Raw genomic sequence first — 22,768 nt, forward strand, 5'->3', positions numbered from 1 at the left:
GCTTCTAAACGCGACATGTAAACATGGAAAAACTGACATTTTTAAACATCGATTACTATGGGTCAAGTTAAATCGTTCAGGAGAGGTTTCAAAACGTCCCGTGTACATTAAAGGGGTTGTAAAGGTACAATTTTTTTTTCCTAAATAGCTTCCTTTACCTTGGTGCAGTCCTCCGTCACTTACCTCATCCTTCCATTTTGCTTTTAAATTTTCTCCCTGGTGTGGATGTCGTGCTCGCCTCCTCCCTTGGACTACAGGAGAGTCAGGACGCTCTCTACATTGCAGATAGAGAAAGGAGCTTGTGTTAGTGGGCGTCCTGACTCTCCTGTAGTCCAAGGGAGGGGGCGAGCACGACACTCCACACTAGGTAGAAAGCCTTGCATTACTGTGTGGAGTTACAGACAGCAGAACAGGAAGTAAGGATTTCTCAGAAGATATTAGGACATTTAAAAGCAAAATCGAAGGATGAGGTAAGTGAAGGAGGACTGCACTAAGGTAAAGGAAGCTATTTAGGAAAAAAAATTGTACCTTTACAACCCCTTTAAGCCTTAGAGATGCAACAGGATTCTAAAGGTTATCTATGACACTCTTTGTGAACTCTGCGACATGTTTTCTCAGCACAATGTACATTTATACAGCAAAGTGATGTGCTTTACAAAGGTGCACTCCATCTTGTTAACTTAGGTACCCTTAGACAAGCAACGTTCTTTTCATTTTATCAAATGGGGGAAAAAATGTCCTGGGAATAGGAGAGCTGTGTCAATTGACCTGTTGATAGTGATGTGATCAAGCTATCTTCTCATAATGGATTGCCTTCTGCAGCATTACACAGCAATCACTATGAAGAAACACCACAGGGTCATAAAATGGTGCAGTTTTAATCAAGCCCTGAGGTGTCCTATGGAGACCAGATAGCTTTAACCTAATGCAGGGCTCGACAAATCCCGGGCGCCATGGCGACTAGAAATAGGGCCCTGGCGACTTGGCTTGGAAGGGGGGGCAAAAAAAAAAAAAAAAAATTTTTTTTTTTTTTTGAGCTGGGGCCATCTGGTGGTGAGCCGTTGGTATTACAAATTACCACCAGATGTGAGCTGGCGCCATCTGGTGGTGGCCGTTGGTATTACAAGTTAAGCATTACAAGTTAAACAGCAATTCTAATGTTGTTTTTCACTATTTTCACTGCCATCTTCTTCCCTCTAATTAGAACCCTCAAACATTATATATATTTTTTATCCCAACACCCTAGAGAATAAAATGGCAAACGTTGCAATACTTTCTGTCATGCCGTATTTGCGCAGCGGTCTTACAAACGCACTTTTTTGGTGAAAAAATTACACTTTTTTTAATTAAAAAATAAGACAATAGTAAAGTTATCCCCATTTTTTTTTTTATATTATGAAAGATAATGTTACGCCGAGTAAATTCATACCCAACATGTCACGCTTCAAAATTGCGTCCGCTCGTGGAATGCCGACAAACTTTTACCCTTTAAAATCTTCATAGGCGACGTTTAAAAAAAATCTACAGGTTGCATGTTTTGAGTTACAGAGGAGGTCTAGGGCTAGAATTATTGCTCTCGCTCTACCAATCGCGGCGATATCTCACATGTGTGGTTTGAACACCGTTTACATATGCGGGCGCTGCTCACGTATGTGTTCGCTTTCTGCGCGGGACGGGGCGCGTTTTCTGGCTCCTAACTTTTTTACCTGGCTCCTAGATTCCAAGCAAATTTGTCAACCCCTGACCTAATGCACCACAAACTAAAACACAATTTAACTCATTTTTATTATTCAGAGAAAACTCCCCCTATTCACCCATGTCTCCATGCTTTATTTTGCTGGAGAACCACTTTGGAAAAAAAAAAAAAAAACCCTAGCATTTTAAGTTAGACCATCTTGAGTAAGGGCATGTGATTCATGCAGCATTTATTTATTTGAATCCATCTGTCCTTAGCTCAGGCATGCACGCAGCAGAGTGTGCTTAGCTGAAAAAGCCCCCTCCCCTTATGAAGACTTGGGATGCATAACATCATTTGCCTAGGCCAGAAACCAGGAGGTAACTACAGAAATGTAAAAAAATATTTAAAACAAGTAAATATAATATTCCTTCCTATTTATATACGAACACTATCAGCACAAGGTTTAAAAAAAAAAAAAATGTTCATGTTATTTTAGAGAGTGAAGTTCCGCTTTAGTGTTCATATTGATGTTTCTGCTTAAGAGTGAGCGAGTGAGTAATTTGTATAGCGCAGCAAATGCGAACTTAATCGCCTCAAGGCGCTTGGAATCCAGCGTCGTACCGGTCTTTCAGAAGAGGAGGGTCTTTAGTTTTTTCCTAAATGCCCAATGGTTTTCCTCTAAGCGGATGGTGATGGGTAGAGCATTCCAGAGTGGTGGTCCTTGGACCGAAAATCTTCGTTCTCCCTTCGATTTGTAGCGAATCAGTGTGTGTATATGTAAAACAAAAAAAAAAACTCTACGTTCAAGTAATACATGTCAACACTGAACAGAGACAGGTAACTCCGTCGGCACCAACTCGCTTGACAAACTTCTATCTGAAAATTGAAGGGGCCAGGCAAAAAAACTCCCAGCCTAACAGTGACTGCAACCAATCAGATACAGTCACTGTTCTGGTATTCTGACAGGCGTATGAGCAGTGGTTATTAATTAGAGTACACAAGCCAGCTAGGGAGAATCCTCCATCCACACTGTTCAGAATGGATGGGGGAACTGAGTGATTACACTCATTCAATCTGCAGGGCTGAACAGGAGAAACTGACAGATGAATTGCTAGCTTTACTAGCATATCTGTCTTATGTGGCTCACTGATTTATTAGCAATAATGATTCTGCAGATATGTTGAATTAAATGTTTGACATGCATCCAGCCACCAGAGAAATACATACGCACACATACAGTATATACATGCACAGTCCAAATTAACTACTCATTTCTCTTTCACCTTGGGAATTAAGCATCTCAAGATCCCGGGCCTGATGCATAAATTATATGGGGTTTTTTTGTAGACACACATCGCTGCACTTATATTCAAGAGAACCAAATTGCTTATCACTAATTATGTATATAAAAGAGCATGCATTGACAAATGTAAAAATCATATAAAAATACAATATACTATCCAAAAAACAACAGAAAAGACATACCAAAATAGCTTCCAGTAAAGCCACTGTGTCATTGCTTTCAAATTTTTTGTTGTTAGTGAACCAATGAATGAGACCCATAACAAGTGGCTCATATAGTTGTCTTGTTACCTATGCAAAAACAGAGCACGTTTAGTGTAATATTTAACAAAGTAAGCAAAGTTTTTTTGTTTTTTCATACGAAACATACTTTGTTTAAAAAAAATAGAACTATGGTTAACGATATTCGTTTTAAAAGCAGCTACTTCAACCTCAACAGCAAAGGATGTACAATGTATGGTAGTAGGAAAAACAAAACCTGCCCCATAAGTGTTCTTATTTTAAATATAGTTGATAGACAAATAAGAGATCTGTTTTGCCAGACAGTTTTTGAAGGTGGTTTTGTGACCCGTCATTTAGCAATAGCATATTTTCCACCTCCACCGCACACTTTGTATAAATCAACACTTAGGGCCAGTTCACACCAGACGCAGTTCCGAGCGCTGTTTTTCCTAATTTTCTGCATTAAAGGGTTTGTAAAGGAATTTTTTTTTTTTTATCTCAATAGCTTCCTTTACCTTAATGCAGTGCTGTTTTCATGTCCTCATTGTTCGTTTTTGCTCTCAAGTTGCTGTAATTCTTCTCTGATCTCCACATTTCCTGGTTGTCTGTTTCCTGATAACCACATTACTGGGAGCTTTCTCTCTGTGGTCACTAATCAAGGAGGTGTGATTACTGTGGGCCAGATCCTCAGAGCGAGTACGCCGGTGTATCTACTGATACGCCGGCGTACTTTCAAATTACCCACGTCGTATCTTTAGTTTGAATTCTCAAACCAAGATACGACGGCATCTGGGTTCAATCCGACAGGCATACGGCTTCGTACACCTTCGGATCGTATATGCAATACTTCGGCGCCCGCTGGGTGGAGTTCTCGTCGTTTTCCGCGTCGGGTATGCAAATTAGCTATTTCCTTCGATCCACGAACGTACGCGCGGCCGCCGCATTTTCTTACGTCGTCCGTAGTCGGCTTTTTCCGGCGTATAGTTAAAGCTGGTATTTTGCGGCGTATAGTTAGATTTGCCATGTTAAGTATGGCCGTCGTTCCCGCGTTTCATTTGAATTTTTTTTTTTATTGCGCAAGTCGTCCGTGAATCGGGATGGACGTAACTGATGTCCAAGTTAAAAAAAATGACCTCCTAGCGACGTCATTTAGCACAATGCATGGTGGGAAATTTAGAAACGGAGCATGCGCAGTTCATTCGGCGCGGGGACGCGCTTCATTTAAATGAAACACGCCCCCTACTCGCCAATTTGAATTCCGCCGCCAGAGATACACGGAGATATTACGGCGCAAATTATTTGGGGATTCGAAATTACGCCAGGTAAAGTACGGCGGCGTAGCGTATCTGATACGCTGCGCCCATTTCTATGTGGATCTGGCCCTGTGTGTCTAAAACCCCTCAGCACCAATCAGTTTAGTTTTCCAAACCATCACTGCCCTGTATTGGCTGTGTACAGCAGAGAAGCAGGAAACATGCAAAAACTAAATTAGAAACTACAGGTACATTATATGATTGATTTTTTATCTATTTTTAATCGTTTTTAAAAGGGTATCAGTTAACGATTATGTCTCTATACCCTGTAAACAGTCATTTCAGCCAAAACATTTTTTTTATTTACAACTCCTTTAAGGGCCAGTTCACACCAGATGCAGTTCTGTTTTTTTCTGCACCAGAAACTGACTGGAACTGACTGAAATCCCTCCTGCTGAGCCATTGTCTGCTTTTGGCAGGGGAAACCATCCAGCCGATAATTGCAAAGGTAATATCACAGCATTAGAGTGCATACAGTGCCTGGAAAAAGTATTCATATCCCTTGAAATTTTCCATATTTTGTCATGTTACAACCAAAAAAGTAAATTTATTTTATCGGGATTTTATGTGATAGACCAACACAAAGTGGCACATATCTATTAAGTGGAAGGAAAAAAATTATAAATGGTTTTCAAAATGTTTTACAAATAAATATCTAAAAACTGTGGCGTGCATTTGTATTCAGCCCTCCTGAGTTAATACTTTGTAGAACCACCTTTCACTGCAATTACAGCTGCAAGTCTTTTGGGGATGTCTCTACCAGCTTTGCACATCTAGAGAGTGACTTGTTTGCGCATTCTTCTTTGCAAAATAGCTCAAGCTCTGTCAGATTGGTTGGAGAACGTCAGCAATTTACAAGTCTTGCCACAGATTCTCAGTTGGATTTAGGTCTGAACTTTGACTGGGCCATTCTAACACATGAATATGCTTTGATCTAAACCATTCAATTGTAGCTCTGGCTGTATGTTTAGGGTTGTTGTCCTGCTGGAAGGTGAACCGCCACCCCAGAATCTCTTCAGGAAAAAAAAATGTGTTTTTCCCGACGAGATTCTTAGCAAGAATCTCTTGCCGCCCGAGGGTACAGACACTCCTTTCAAAAGAACCGCGGAAGGCAAGAATGCAGTGACGTCATCGTGTACGACGAACATGCGCTCGTCACATTCGATGCCGTCGCCGCCATCTTGCTGCACCCTACCTATGCTTAAGAAGCCACCGCGAATGCGTCAAAGTAATTTTGAGCATGCGCGGGTTTCCACGGCGACAGGCAAGTATACACACTCTTGGGTTTCTAGGCAGGAAAATTGCCGAGAATCTCACTACGAGAAAATAGAGAACATGTTCTCTATTTTTCTTATCTAGATTCTGGGCAGCTTTCTTGTCGAGAAACCTGAAAGCCTCGTACACACTCTCCGTTTACTCGGCAAGAAAGCTCTGCCAGCAGTTTTCTTGCTGGTTCTTGCTGAGTAAACCAAGCGTGTGTACGAGGCTTTGGCTCCATCCAACTTCCCATCAATTCTGACCAGCTTCCATGTCCCTGCTGAAGAGAAGCATCGCCACAACATGATGCTGCCACCACCATGTTTCACGGTGGGGATGGTGTGTTCAGGGTAATGTGCAGTGTTAGTTTTCCACCACACATAGCGTTTTGTTTTTAGGCTAGAAAGTTCAATTTTGGTCTCATCTGGCCAGAAAGTTCAACTTTGGTCTCATCTGACCAGAGCACCTTCTTCCACATGTTTGTTGTGTCCCTCACATGGCTTCTCTCAAACTGCAAATGCGACTTCTTATGGCTTTCTTTAAACATTGGCTTTCTTCTTGCCACTCTTCTATAAAGGTCAGATTATGGACAGAGTCTCCCCCCTGAGCTGTGGATCTCTGCAGCTCCTCCAGAGTTACCATGGGCCTCTTGGCTGCTTCTCTGATTAATGCTCTCCTTGCCTGGCCTGTTGGTTTAGGTGGACGGCCATGTCTTGGTAGGTTTGCAGTTGTGCCATACTCTTTCCATTTTCAGATGATTGAACAGTGCTCTGTGAGATGTTAAAAGTTTGGGATTTTTGCTAACCCTGCTTTTAAACTTCTCCATAACTTTATCCCTGACCGGTCTGTTGTGTTCCTTGGCCATCATGATGCTGTTTGTTCCCTAAGGTTCTCTAACAAACCTCTGAGGCCTTCACAGAACAGCTGTATGTATACTGAGATATACATTACACACAGATGTACTCTATTTACAAATTAGGTGACTTCTGAAGGCAATTTGTTCCACTGGATTTTAATTAGGGGTATCAGAGTAAAGGGGGCTAAATACAAATGCTTGCCCCATTTTTAAGATATTTATTGGTTAAAAAAAAATTAAATCATTTATTATTTTGCTTCCACTTCACAATTGTGTCACTTTATGTTGGTCTATCACATAATATCCCCATTTTTTTTTTTTTTTTTTTTACGTTTTTCGGTGCAATATGACAAAATGTGGAAAATGTCAAGGGGTATGAATACTTTTTCAAGGCACTGTATGTAGCTCAATTTTTTTTAGGTTTGGATGGAGTAGAGAAAAGTTAAAACCCCTGCCAGATCATTTTTTTTCAGTTTGTGTACCATTAGGGAAATTTCTTTCACATCAGGAAACAAAAGGAAACCTCCCAAAGTGAGTTACCTGCTCAGACAGCTGTCCCCAAAAGAGGTGTCCCCGTTACCTCTTGTTATAGAGACAACTATTCTCTTAGTGACAAATGTCACCAGTGCAAATAGAGGGGTGAATCACTTACATGTGAACGCCAACCCATAATAACTTAATAGAGGGATTAACTCTTTCCCACGATATCCAAACGTAAAGTATAAGGTTTTCCCCTATACACTTTAAGCCTTTTGCAATTCTTACCACATTCTAAAGACTCAAAAATGCATAATTATAAAATACCACACATGTATAAGAAAACTACTAGAGCTAATTAATGGTCTATATATCATCTATTTTATGGCTCTGAAACAGAACTCATATTACAAGATTAGAAATGCTGGCTTTGGAGATATCATGAAACATTTTAGGGGTAGAATCATCCAGTTCTGTCCTGTATACCTGATCAACATCACATGCCAGCCGGAGAAGTACAGGAAATGTGCGCTTGTACAATCTGTACATTGGGGGAGGCCCTTCACTTGAATCAGGTATTTGAGATGCTTTTCCCAACATAAAAGTAACCGTGCTATGCAAAAGTTCACAGGCGGCAACCTAGAAGGAACAAAACAATTGGAATTATCATTCTTTATGTGACTCAAATGGCTAGTATTTAAAAATACCCAAAACCTTAAAAAGGCAACTCCACTTCCTGTAAAGAAAATAAAGCATAGATAATTTCTCCACATGCCAGTTTGTTAGTTTAAAGTAATAAAATACATTTTGCATTTTAAAAACTGTAGGTGCAAAAATTGCCAAACATTTTTTTTATTCCTTTAAATATAAAAAAGGAATTTTTATATACAGCTTACCTGTAAAATCCTTTTCCTGAAGTACATCACGGGACACAGAGCGGCATAGTCATTACTATATGGGTTAAAGAGTCTACCATCAGGTGATGGACACTGACAATCTCAGACAGAAAATTCCCTCCCTATATAACCCCTCCCATAGTGGGAGTACCTCAGTTTTGTAGCAAGCAGTATGCATCCCAAAATCTTCCCCATAAGAGGGATGGGAGCTCTGTGTCCCGTGATGTACTTCAAGAAAAGGATTTTACAGGTAAGTTGTATATACAAATCCCTTTTTGTTTATTGTACATCACGGGACAGAGCAGCATAGTCATTACTATACGGGATGTCTGAAAGCAATGCTTTAATGAGGGGAGGGAGACATCTCAACCAAGAAGATTTAATTCAGAAAATAAATTTGAAATCATAATTAAATCCAAATTAAATCCAAACAAAAATTTATTAATTAATTAATTAACCAAGGGTGCCCCAGATCCCGAGGATCTCAAATCGCAGCCTGCAGCACCGCCTGCCCAAAGGCTGCATCGGTACTCCTAACGTCCAATTGGTAAAACTTTGTGAACGTGTGGACTGATGACCAGGTCGCCACCTTGCAAACCTGAGCCATAGAGATCTGGTGGTGTGCTGCCCAGGAGGCGCTCATGGCCCTAGTACAATGGGCCTTTATTGATAAAGGAGGGTGCAACCACTTCAAGCCGTAGGCCAGACTGATTAACTGTTTAATCAATCTAGCGATGGTGGCTTTTACTGCCGCCTGACCCATCTTGGGCCCCTCCGGCAGGATGAACAATATGTCCGTCTTTCAAATCTTTTCTGTAGCCTTAAGGTAGGCCTTCATGGCCCTGACAATATCCAAGGTATGCAGCAAGCCTTCCTTTCTAGAAGTGGGTCTTTGAAAGAAGGATGGTAGGATCAAATCCTGGTTTAAGTGAAAACTGGACACAACCTTTGGCAGAAAGGACGGATGCGGACGGAGAACCACCCTGTCTTTATGCAGAAAGAGGTATGGTTCTCTACAAGAGAAGGCCGCCAGCTCTGATACTCTTCTAGCAGAGGCCATAGCGACCAAAAATACTAACTTTCTAGTTCGTAATACTAACGGAACCTCAGCCAGAGGCTCAAAGGGCTGCTTTTGTAGAGCGGACAACACAAGATTTAAGTCCCATGGACAAAGCGGTGATTTGATAGGGGGATTAATGCGTAAGACCCCCTGCAAAAAAGTCTTAACTAGAGAGTGAGTGGGCAAAGGCCTCTGAAACCACACTGACAAGGCTGAAATCTGTCCCTTGATAGTGCTTAAGGCCAAGTTTTTGTCCACTCCTAGCTGTAAAAAATCTAACACTCTGTCAATGGTGTACTTGCGTGGGTGCCATCTTTGGGACTCACACCAGACTACGTAGGCCCTCCAAATCCTGTAATAAATTACTCTAGAGACTGGCTTTCTAGCCTTAATCAGAGTAGAAATTACCTGGCTAGACAGGCCTCTACCCCTGAGAATCAGGGATCCACCCGCCAAGCCGTCAAATTTAGATGCCGTAAGGCAGGGTGGAGGATCGGGCCTTGTGAGAGTAGGTCTGGACGAAGTGGAAGGGTCCAAGGCTCCCCCACTGACATTCTCACGATCAGTGAGTACCATGACCTCCGGGGCTACGCTGGGGCTACCAGAATAACTGGTCTGCTCTCTACCCTGATCCTGCGCAGCAGGTGGGGCAGCAACTGTAACGGGGAAAAGGCATATAGTAGATTGAACCGATGCCAAGGGCAAACCAATGCATCGGTTCCACAGGCCAACGGATCCCTTGTCCGGGACATGAACCTGTTCAGTTTCCTGTTGAACCTCGATGCCATGTCGTCTACATCCGGAATTTCCCATCTCTGGCAGATTTCCTGAAAGACCTGGGGATGGAGAGACCATTCCCCTGGAACCAGCTGCTGACGACTTAAGAAGTCCGCCTGTAAGTTGTCCACTCCGGGAATAAAAATTGCCGAGATGCATGGCACATGTGCCTCTGCCCACAGAAAAATTAAGTTCACCTCCCTTTGGGCGGCTCGACTCCTCATGCCCCCTTGGTGGTTTATATATGCCACCGCTGTGGCATTGTCGGACTGCACTCTCACTGGAGACCCTCGTAGCTTGGGTGTCCATGCCTTCAAGGCTAACCGTGCAGCTCTGATCTCCAAGACATTGATGGGCAGTAGTCTCTCTGATTCTGCCCAAGTCCCCTGCTGAGTGTGCCCATCCAAGACCACTCCCCAGCCCTTTAGGCTGGCATCTGTGGTCACTATCTTCCAGATGATGGGACTGAAAGATTTTCCCTTCAGTAGATTCTGAGGGATTAGCCACCAGCAGAAACTTTGACGGACCTTTGACGAGAGGGTCAAAGGAAGATCCAAGGCTTGTGGTTTCTTGCTCCAAGCCGACAGAATGGCTGCCTGTAGTACTCGTGTGTGAACCTGAGCATACGGTATTGCCTCGAAAGTGGCTACCAGCTTTCCCAGTAATCGCATACATAAGCGAATGGTTGGTTCTCTTTTGCTCAGAACCAACTGGATTAACTCTCTGATACCTTTGACCTTTGCTAAAGGTAGGAACACTCTCTGCTGTTCCATGTCTAGCAGCATGCCGAGGTATTCCAACCGCTTTGTGGGTTGCAAGGCCGATTTCTCTCGGTTTAGAACCCAGCCGAATATCTCGAGATACTGAACCGTAAGGGCTACTGCTCGATACAGGCCAGAAGCAGAGTGATCTATGATAAGGAGGTCATCCAAGTAAGCTAGGATCGAAATTCCTCAAGTCCTTAGGTTGGCTCAGATGGGAGCCAGGACCTTCGTAAACACCCGGGGGGCTGTTTCTATCCCGAAGGGGAGAGCTACAAATTGGTAGTGGTGTCCTGCGATTGCAAAGCGCAAGAACTTTTGATGCCCCTAAAAAATTGGTACATGTAGGTATGTGTCCTTTATGTCTATTGAGGCTAGATAATCGTCCTGCTGCAAGGCAGCGGCTGCCGACCGTACGGATTCCAATCCGAAAGGAGCGAACCCTTAGGTAAGAATTTAGACCCTTTAGATCCAGGATTGGTCTGACATCGCCGTTGGGCTTTGGTATGATAAATAGGTTGGAGTAAAAGCCTAGCCCGCGGTCCTGGGCTGGCACCTCTATGATTACCCCCTGGTATAGAAGGCAATCCAAAGCTGCCAGCAGAGACGCTTTCTTTACCGGATCTTTTGGAACTCTTGATTCCTGAAAATGAGGAAGGGGAAACTCCAGAAATTCTATTTTGTAGCCTGTGGCTACCAAGGAAAGAACCCACTTGTCGGGGACATTGGCTTCCCAAACTTCTGCAAAGAATCAAAGCCTTCCCCCCACCCGATTGATTGGGGGCGCCCCTTCAAAAAGCTGATTTGGGGGCTGGTTTTGCTGGCTTGCGAGACCATGGTCTCTTGCCACCCGAGGCCTGTCCTTGCGACTTATTACCAAAGTTTGATCGTGCAGGAGGCTGTCGATACTGCCTGGAGGCCGAGGGCCCTGGGGCTGGAGACAGCTGCCTCTAAAACGTAGGGCCTCGAGATCTCTTTTTGACCGGCAAAAGAGTACTCTTGCCACTTGATATCGTCTGTATGTATTTATCCAGATCCTCTCCAGAAAGTCTTCCTCCGTGAAAGGAGAAGCCCTGCTAAGAGTTTTTTACATGGAGTCTCGGCCGACCAATTCTTTAGCCACAAGAGCCTTTGCATGTGTACCAAGAACAGTGACAAACGGGAAGCCTGCTGGATGTAATCTTTTATAGCATCCACCGCAAAACACAGGGCTCTGGGGAGGTCGGCTAATTCTCGTGCCTGCTGAGCCGGAATGTCCTTTAACATCTGTTTTGTCTGGTCCTTTAACGCTTGACAAATGCCAATAGCAGCTACTGCTGGCTGCATCACTGCTCCTGCCGTAGTAAAGGAAGCCTTCAAGAGAGTTTCTAATCGTTTATCGACCGGGTATTTGAACATTTGTATGTTCTCTACCGGGCACGTCAAGGATTTATTCACGCAGGAGATGGCTGCGTCCAGCCGGGAGCGCCCATTTCTTTGAAAATTTCTCTTCCATAGGGTAAAGGACCGAAAACCTCTTAGGAGGTAGAAATATTCTGTCAGGTCGTACCCAATCCTGAAAGATCAGATCCTCTAAAAGAGAATGGACCGGAAACAGCGCATTACTTAGTGGCGCCTTTAAGGAGCCCAAAGAAGACACCGCAGGGACTTGAGGCCCTGGTAAAGGCAGTTTAAATGCCGAACGGACCATGTCTGTTAAAGACTGGATCCACAGACTCTCCGCCTGGGAGGCTGAAAATGGTTCTTCTATGTGGACTCCTCAATATCTGAACCCTCTAGGTTCTGTTCCACTTGATCCTCCTGAGATTTGTATTCCTCAGGGGAGAGAATCTCAGCATCCGAGGATATGAGTTTAGGCGATGGGGATCTAATCCGCTTTTTGCCTGGAAAAGAATTTGCAATTAAAGTTGTCAATCCTTGTTCTAGCCCACCCAGAGAGGTAGCTAGCATATCCTCTGTGACAAACACAGGGTTGGGATGGTTAGGGCCAGCCAATTCACCAAACATACCCAATGGCTCATCCAAGGCGACCTCCTCTGGTTTATTAGGTGAGGATAGAACTGGCGTAGCCTGACTAAGATCCTCAGAATCAGAGGGAGAACCCTTCTGTTTGTTAGCATTTTTGGCACCTTTAGTTCCTGAGCCTTTGGGAGCCATGATACAATACCGAAGGCACTCCGCAAACAACCAACTGTTGTAGCAAGGAGTAAAATAATATGGCTAGGGTAAATATGTTCTTCCTAATGCCCCTAAACTACTGGGAAGGTAGTTACTTTTCTCTTTTTTTTTCAAAACTGTTCCCAAAGATTGTGCTGTTTGCCAGCTGCCGCAAGAGATTAGGCTTTATAGAATAATGGCCCTTGGGGAGCTAGCTCCGGACCCGCAGTTCTCTCTTACGCCACCGGGTGTCAGTGTGTACCCTAGGAGCGCCACCGCTCTGTGTCCTTCCTCCAGCCCTTCAGCGTGCATCGGAGCTGAAGATAACAAGTGAGGGAACGCCCCCTTCCTCCTGACGCCGTTGACGTTCCCCGCCCCATCCACGCGCGTACTCGCAGCATGCTTGGGGGGAGCGTGTCAAACGCTGGAGGCTCCATCCTTCCTGGAATGAGGGACACCTGCTTCAGCATGCGGTGGAACAAAACCCTGGCCAGGTAAGACAATTTAGGCCCTACAGACCTATTGTCAAGGGGTAGGCTGTCCTTCTAGCTCCTTCCCCACCATGCAGAGTTGCAGCAGCATAAAATACAACACAACCAGGGGGACCGGCTACTGGGGAGAAATAAGACCATCCTGTCTTAAACAGACATGGTGGAAGTTTTTGCCAATGCAGAGCATACCCAGGCTAACCCCCTCAGTATCTCCCCCGGGGTGCCTGCCGTCGAACCAAGTCCCGCAGGCCCCCCCTTACTTGTTCCATGCCGCAGGACAATTGCATAGCAAGCGGTCCAATCTTCCCCCTTCTCCGTGGGTAGCGTACTAGACCTTCAGGTACTGGGGTCCTGGAAGGAACACCTACTGCCCTGGACCTATACAGCACCCTGGCAGCAGGTACTTTTGACCTTTAAAAAGCCCAAAGTCCTGGGCCCAGTGTTCAGCCCTCCAAGGAGAGGCATTATAGGCAAAACCCCACGACTTGGGGCCCAGGTATTGTCCACTTTGGCTCTGAGGAACCTTGGACAGATCCGGTTAGCCTGCCTTGGTCCCAAGGACGTGGAGGCAAAGCTAATTCGTGACCAACACCTAAGACACTGGCGAAAAAACTGAGGTACACCCACTATGGGAGGGGGTTATATAGGGAGGGAACTTCCTGTCTGAGATTGCCAGTGTCTATCACCTGAAGGTAGACTCTATAACCCATATAGTAATGACTATGCCACTCTGTGTCCCGTGATGTACGATAAAGAAAAACTGAGGATGCTCAGTTACTGCATACATAACCTCACTATATGACTGGCTCAATGCTTTCCTAAAGCTGAAGTTGCGCAGAGCTAGAAATGTAGAGGCATGTCCTGAAATAAAGGTTTCATTTTTACTAAAGTACGTTTCTATGACCTCACAGGCAGGGACGGATCCAGAGTCTATTTATCAGGGAAATCACTGGTGTTAGCGCTTCAATGATCACGGCACCATGGTTGTTATGGTGTCAGGATAATTGAAGCGCATTATTTATATTATTACATTGTAATATAAAATTCAATGGTTTTACTCACCATAATGTAGAATCAGTGGGAGCCACGAGTGTGTCACTTGGCATGTCACCTGCCACCAGATGCAGCTTGTCACTTGCCACACGTGGCAGATTGTCACTTGCCACACATTGCAGATTGTCACTTGCCACACGTTGCGGATTGTGACTTGCCACGTCGCCTGCCGCGCGTTGCGGATTGTCACTTGCCTGCCACCAGATGCAGGTTGTCACTTGCCACGCCACCTGCCACATGTTGCGGATTGTCACATCACCAGCCACAAGTTGCGGATTGTCACTTGCCACAAGTTGCGGATTGTCACTTGCCACAAGTTGCGGATTGTCACTTGCCACAAGTTGCGGATTGTCACTTGCCACAAGTTGCGGATTGTCACTTGCCACAAGTTGCGGATTGTCACTTGCCACAAGTTGCGGATTGTCACTTGCCACAAGTTGCGGATTGTCACTTGCCACAAGTTGCGGATTGTCACTTGCCACAAGTTGCGGATTGTCACTTGCCACAAGTTGCGGATTGTCACTTGCCACAAGTTGCGGATTGTCACTTGCCACAAGTTGCGGATTGTCACTTGCCACAAGTTGCGGATTGTCACTTGCCACGTTACCTGCCACATGTTGCGGATTGTCACTTGCCACAAGTTGCAGAATGTCACTTGCCTGCCACTAGATGCAGATTGTCACTTGCCACGTCCCCTGCCACCAGATGTAGATTGTCACTTGCCACATGCTGCCACATGTTGCGGATTGTCACTTGCCACAAGTTGCAGATTGTCACTTTCACATCACCTGCCACACCTTGCGGATTGTCGCTTGCTAAGGTGGTGTTTTGCTTGTCAGAGTCAGGCAGCAGAGAGATGATGTAGAAAAAGAAAAATTACCTCTTGAAAATGGGATTTTGTGGGCAATGAAACAATATACAAAAAATTGAAAAAAAGATATAATAATTTAATATACATGTAATTTTTGTATATTAAATTATTATATCTTTTTTCAATTTTTTGTATATTGTTTCATTGCCCACAAAATCCCATTTTCAAGAGGTAATTTATTTTTTCTATATACCCGGGATGGTGGCAATGCTCATATCAGACTGTTGGGAGTATACTTTTGCAGAGAGATGATGTAATCTCTCTGCTGCCTGCACAGTGAGGGCGGAAGTTACTGCAGGGATGCAAAGCGGGTGCGGGCGGTGATAGATGATGTCATTTCTATGCTCCCCCGGGCTTGTTGATTGGATAGCCGCCCACACACCCACAGAGCCAACCAGCTGACCGCCCACTCTCTGACTCTCACTCACTGAGGAGCCGCACACTCAGACTCTACGGCGCCTGCGAATTCCGCAACTAAAACCAATTTCTCGATGCCGCCCACTCAGACTCTAGTTAGTGTGAAACGCGTCAGCTGTCCTAGGTTCCGTTGCTGTGACTTGTAGTGCCCGTTTCTATTTTTTTACATTAAAGTTACGTTGGATTGGAGTGTGGCTGTCCTGATCATCTTTTGTTCTTAATCACTCAAGACTCTTTGGCGCCTGCAAATTCGGCAACTAAAACAAATTTCTCGGAGCCGCCTGCATTTCTAGCAAATAAATGTGTATTTTTCTTTACTTACACGACCTTCAAAAGGATAAAATAAATGGAAATGTGCATGCACTGAAATTATATACTGCACATTTTTTTTGCCCTGCTACACTAACTGGCAGAAGCATCTATTAGAATATTGCTTAAAATTATAGCACTAGAGTAAACCTTAGTCTGTTCACTGCTATGGAAATAGCATGCAGAACAAAAATAAAAGTCTGCTTCCATCACAATTGGCTCAAAAAAGGAGTTTGTTTGTAACAAAGTTCAAATCGATACTAACAGCTTGAAACGGTAACGGTATTTCCAGGTACCTTCCAGGACAGCTACTTGAGAAATGATTGGCTCCGCCCTCTACAGGAAACACAAATCAGATAGTTTAAAAGGCACCTCCCTTTCCTCTGACCCTCAGTTGTTTAGAAGATCAAGTAAACCTCCACCAAAGTGCACTCGGCAGAGGAAAAAACACAAAAACACCACCACCAGGTGAAAGTAAAATAGGGTGGGAATATAGACGCTGTCCTGGAAGGTTCCTGGAAATACTGTTACCGGTAAGACTAACAGGAGTTTTTCCCCCTCACCTTCCAGGACAGCTACTTGAAAGAATAAGCAAGATACTATACCTTAGGGAGGGACAACAGCCTGAAGCACTTTCCTACCAAATGAGAGGTCCTGGCTGGAAAGCATCTGAACTCTATAATGTTTGACAAATGCATGAGAGGAGGACCAGAGGGCAGCTTTAGAAATATCTTCCCATGATGCCCCAGCTCTTTCTGCCCATGACGTAGCCATGGATCTTGTAAAATGGGCCCTAATTCTAGAAGGAGGGATACGACCTGATCCTTTGTAAGCTTCGCAGATAGCTTCTCTAATCCATTTAGCAATAGAGCTTTTAGACGCTTTGGACCCTTTCTTGGGGCCACTGAACAATGGTGGGAGGAACTCCTAAACCCACTGGGATTCTCTAGGTAAAGTAGAAGACATCTCTTTACATCTAAAAGAAACTACATCTTTCCTCCTCCGCATTTTTGGGAGAGGTACAGAAACTAGGCAGGGCAACTTCCTGGGACCTATGAAAGTTAGAAGATACTTTGGGCAAATAGAAAGGATCAGGCCTAATCACTACCCTGTCCTCTAGAATCCTCAGGAAGGGATCTTTACAGGAAAGGGACTGCAGATCAGAAATCCTTCTCCCTGACGTAATTGTTAAAAGGAAGAAAATCATTAAAGGAGTTGTAAAGGTTGTAAAGGACCGAGAGGTGGTGATAAGTTCAATATATTGTGTAAGCAAGAGGTTCGGTGGATATTTCTCTTGAATACTAGACGCCCCTTAGGATTACATTTTGAGTGGGATGTATCACATTTTTATTAGTAATTTCCACCATTCTCATTTATATATTGATTATATATTGTTTACATTATACTTTTCTTTGAATGCACACAAGTTTTCTTGTTCCAGGTTTAGTTTCAGGACGTACATTTGGTTTATAAATACTCCATTTGTTTGGGATGAAATAAAACAGACCTCTTTTTGGTTATGAAATACACATTTATACCACGTAGATACGTTCTTTAATATTTAACGTACAGTGTTTAGGGCTCGACCCACATCAGACTTGTCATTTTATTCCATATATTCCTTTGCTGTCCATAGATTCATGTTAATGATATTATTCTTCATATTTCTTTTAGATGCAATGGATTTGTTTATATGACAAGTGTTGTTGGTAGTAATTATAACAACTTTAGTATATTAATTTATACAAATTTTAACAGCTTATTATATTTTTATGTTCTTGTTTATAAATAATTTCTCTTCATGCATACTCATCATGCTTGTCGGGGTTTGCCCACATTACATCATGGGCATGACTATATTATACAAACATTGAACATATTTGTCTGCACATAAATAATTATTAAATATTTAATTAAATTTATTGCACTACATGGGTCCGATCTTAATTTTAAATTTTATTTAATTTGATCCAATCTAATTACATTACATTTATTTCACCTAATGTTCGACCATGTTTTCATAATTATATATACACACACGTTTATATTCATATATTTATTGCAGTTTTTGTGCACTTGCATATCAACAATTCATTGTTGTTATGTTTTTTTCCAACACAGATCAGCACCGTATTTATGAACAACTCCACATTCACACATTGTCTCCACATTTTATTACCACAATATCATTCATATCGGTTTTCATTTAATAGCACTATACAGTATCTATTCATTAATTGCATTTCTTTGTATGTTTTTACATACACTTATAAAGTCTATATCATAAAATGTGTTTTAAGTTAGTATGTCACATACACATGTGTCTTTGTTTTTGATTGTGCAGATGCTGTTCTGCCCATGGGTTGTGTCAGTTTCAATCAGGTATCTAATTTTGTGCTGTGCAGACCAGCTCTAATTGGTTTGGATGCATTCAAAGTTTTCTATTTAAATCCTTTTAGATCCTTACACAACCCAGCTATGACTAAGCATCTATCCATGATGTGAAACATGTTAGCTTTTTTGTCCCCTATGTCCACTTTCTACCATCGATTGCAGTGTTGCATGAATTTTTGGATGTCATACAGCTTTGGATTTTATCCTTTGTTCATCGCCTATCAGAGTGCGGCAGTCCAGGAACATTTATTTTTTCCACGGATTAGCGCAGAGTCTGCACCTATCAGTACTACAGGGCGGGAGCACAGGATAGGTCGCAGGGCTTGGAGCGGTACTCTTTTCCATGGTTCACTTACCTTTTCCTTCGATTTCCCTTCTAAATGTTTTTTTTTCTTTGTTTGAATTTCTCACTTCCTGTTTCTCCTCAGTAGGCTTTCCACCATCATCCGAACGGTCGGAAGTAATTTAGAACCGCTTATTGAACACCTTACTGAGGAGGAACAGGAGAAATTCAGACATCGAAAACAAAGAAAAAAAAAACATTTAGAAGGAAAAGGTAAGTGAACGCACTAGCTTAAAGAACCTATTTAGAAAATAAAAAAACAAACCTTTACAACCCCTTTAAGGAAATACATTTCAGGGAAGCTTCATGCAAAGGCACAAAAGGATCCCTTGTTAGAGCATTTAACACCAAAGATAGATCCCAAGGAGGCACATGTTTGACGATTCAGGCTGACCTGGCAATGAGAAGGAGAGACTCCCCAATCTGACCATTTGGGGGTGTCGGATGAAAGAAGATCATCCAAACGCTGAACCCATACATCCAAATTCCTAGCCACACAGGTGGATGCTACAGCTGGACCCAAGGACAAAGCTGAAGCATCCAAGGCCTTACGCAGCAAAGAGTCGGCCTTCCTATCCATTTGCTATTTAAGGATCCCTGAGTCTTCAAAGGACATGTCTGACTTTTTAGAAACCTGTGACATAGGGGCATCTAGCTTAGGACATTTAAAAAAAAAGTCTCTTCAATTTCAGATTGAAAAGAAAATCTTTTCTTGTGCCCTTTAGACTGGAACATCCTCCTTTCAAGTTCTTTCCATTCTGAAAGAATCATATCTTTAAGTGACTGGTAAACCGGGAAAGTCCTTGACTTACGCCCCTGAAGACCCCTATACATTCTATCCTGCACAGATTGGATTTGCTTTGGCATCTCAATCTGTTCAGAGGCATAAATTGATTTTAAAAGTTCATCAATATTCTCTGCTGGAAAAAAAAAAAACTTAGCATTACCCGCCTCCCCCGCTGATACGGAATCCCCATCAGATGAGGAGCTTGGGTTTCCTCCCTTCTTCAAGATCTGAGGTATAGTGTGAATCACTGATCTCTGACCGAGGAGGGGGTCTAACTGAAGCTGAAGGCTCTTGAGTTCTGGGACCAGAGGAAGAAGGCCCCAGACCTGCTGCTCTGTCATTAAAAGACCAGAAGGAGGATGCTACTTCCTTCATAGAAGACATTAACTCTTTAAAACAGGTAGTCTCTGAACTAGCCCTAGATGGAACACAATCTTCACAAAAAGGCCTTTTATATTCATCTACAGTTTCCGCATTTCTTTTTCATCGGTCTATCCTAGAAAAAAATTGAAGAGCAATAAGTAAAGAAGGCCCATACAAAAAAGGTCCCCTGCTGCATAATCACAGACAAGGACTTACCTTGGGGGCAGTATGGGATCCGGAGGCTGCCGCTGGTTCCATCCGAGCAGGTGCTCCCTCCTCAGGCCTGTCCTCAAGCTCCATTGGTGAGTGGAGGTCGGCTGGGGAAAATAGGCTGCTGTCCCAATCAGCATGTCTTCAGTGTACTGCCAAGTGTTCCTTATGCCGCGTCACTGGAAGTCCCCCAACGCCATTTTGGTACACCTCGGTGAAGCCGAGGAAGACAAGGCTTCCACCAGGCAGAGCTGGAGGAAAAACCTGAAGGAAGTTGCCACCACCTACACAGGTAAACAAGTACCTCCAACAATAGGGAACCCTTCTGGCCGAAAAAACAGGGACTGAACACACCCAGGACTTGGCCACAACTAGTACTAGATGTTGCCAGAGCAGGGGGGTCCGCCAACCACAGTTACCAGACCGAGGAAAAAACATGTCGGTGCTCCTGGAGAGTCTGGAAACACAAAACAACTGAGGGTCAGAGGAAAGGGAGGGGTCTTTTAAATTGTATCTGATTTGTGTTTCTTGTAGAGGGCGGAGCCAATCATCTCTCAAGTAGCTGTCCTGGAAGGTGAGGGGGGGGGGGGGGGAAGGGACTTTATGTCATTATGCAAGTAACGTGTCTACTTCATTATAAGTTATTGGCAAATTAATAAACTATATAGACTGCTTTAAAAATTTCTGTCCACAACAAATGTTGTACCTACCATATAAAATTAAGTAGTTATTAAATTTAGTGATATTAATGTACTAGGCCAGTGATGGCGAACCTCGGCACCCCAGATGTTTTGGAACTACATTTCCCATGATGCTCATCTACACTACAGAGTGCATTAAGATCATGGGAAATGTAGTTCCAAAACATCTGGGGTGCCAAGGTTCGCCATCACTGTACTAGGCTGCTGCGGTGGCTCAACGCGATTGGCACTGCGCTGATAAGCCATTCACCTCTGCAGCTAGAGGTTCGGATCCCGGTCTCGGCTTCATGTGAATTGAGTTTGGTGGTCTCAGCCCGGCTCCCGGTGGGTGTGCTATGCAAGGTAAGCCTGTGCTTAGTACGCCCACCCCCCTCCCACAAAAACCACCACACCTACACACGCACTCTAAAATTGGGTTAACACACGCACATTGACCACGCGGTCTCTAAAGAGAGGCGAAGGACTAATGGGGCTGGTTGAGCGGGCTAATCCTCTCACTCCCTTATAGGGAGTCCCTCTGCCCCGTTGGGCTTCAAAGCGGAGCAGGTAGGGCGGGCTGTGTGGGAGGACCCCCTCACACACCCGCCATTGCCACCCGGGGCATGGAGAAAGGTGGCAGATTGCCTCTGGGGGAGGCCTGCCTACTCCCAACTCCTGCAGTCCAGCTCCTCTCTCGAGTACACGCACAAAATACACTTAGAAAAAAAAAAAAAAAAAAAAAAAAAAAAAAAAAAATCACTGTACTAGGCTAATCAGTTAACTTGTTAAATAGGTGAAACAAATTATTTAAATAAAGCTATCAGCACCTTTGTCTGTCTGTCACCAGCAGAGAGTGCCAGCTCAGTCACCCTTGGCAGAAATGTGTCCAGGTAGATCACAGGCTTCATATCGGCAAAAGGCACATGAAAACTTAGTCTCTTCTCTATGTCCCATGACACGTGATTTCTTATCATTTCTTCAGTTGATGCAGCTTTAAATGTAGGAATAAAAAAATAAAACGTTTAAAGGGCAAACAGACAAAAACACATTCTGAGAAGTTTATGGAGAAAGAAACGCCATCAAATACCAATTATGGTTAAAATAACTCCCTTATCTTGTAAATATCAAAGTACTTGGAAAATCTAAATATACTAACAAGGTAGAAGTATAGGCAAAACTTTTTTGGGATTTTGGATAGAGCAAGGGAGGGTTAGAACCCGTCAGATTTTTTTTTCGCCATCTGTGCCCCATTGGGGAGATTTCCCTTCACTTCCTTTCCCATTGCCAAACAGGAAGTTAGAGGTAATTACAGCAAATTAAAGGAATTCATTGGTGTCCCCATTGAAAGATTTCCCCTCTATTACGTTTCTGGGGACAACTCAAATTTTGGGATTTTCTTTTGCTTTCACTTTCAGTGATAAAGGTAAACGGGACAATTAGAGAGGGTGAATCTCCTTAACAAGGGAACAGACAGCAATAAAAACTGACAGGGGTTCTTAATCCATCTGCACGCTGTCCAAAACCAAGGAATAAAAAGTTATTGCCTAAAATGTTGGTTTTGGGATATACTCGCTGAATAAGACGGCCCCCTTCCTACTAGTCATGCCTCGCCTCACCTCACTGCCATTACATGCCTCACTGGGCCATTACATGCCTCACTGGGCCACCATTACATGCCTCACTGTGCCACCATTACATGCCTCACTGTGCCACCATTACATGCCTCGCTGTGCCACCATTACATGCCTCGCTGTGCCACCATTACATGCCTCGCTGTGCCACCATTACATGCCTCGCTGTGCCACCATTACATGCCTCGCTGTGCCACCATTACATGCCTCGCTGTGCCACCATTACATGCCTCGCTGTGCCACCATTACATGCCTCCACGATCCCTTACCTTATCCCTAACATGCAGAATCTCAGTCAGACCGCGGGCGTGCATTTTTCAAAAGCCGCGCCTCCTCCTCGTGCTGTTCTGTGATAGGCAGAACACTAGGCTTCCCAGCAGACACTGTGTTCAGTGTTCTGCCTATCACGGATGCCCTCTCGTCCAAGACCGAGGATGAGAGGGCATCCGTGATACGCGGAACA

At 43.8% G+C, this 22,768-nt stretch overlaps 1 protein-coding gene across 1 annotated transcript in view; it reads right to left on the reverse strand.

Moving 5' to 3' along the window:
* PRKDC (protein kinase, DNA-activated, catalytic subunit) overlaps positions 1-22,768 on the reverse strand; it is a 677,570-nt gene that overhangs the window by 387,062 nt on the left and 267,740 nt on the right. The window contains exons 25-27 of the mRNA XM_040354170.1: positions 21,502-21,665; positions 7,592-7,744; positions 3,164-3,271 (exon numbers count right to left, since the gene is read on the reverse strand). Of these exons, the coding sequence (XP_040210104.1) occupies positions 3,164-3,271; positions 7,592-7,744; positions 21,502-21,665 (425 nt within the window). The remainder of the gene's footprint in view (positions 1-3,163; positions 3,272-7,591; positions 7,745-21,501; positions 21,666-22,768) is intronic.

This window comes from Rana temporaria, chromosome 5 (assembly GCF_905171775.1).
Source record: "Rana temporaria chromosome 5, aRanTem1.1, whole genome shotgun sequence".
Taxonomy (NCBI): Eukaryota; Metazoa; Chordata; class Amphibia; order Anura; family Ranidae; genus Rana; species Rana temporaria.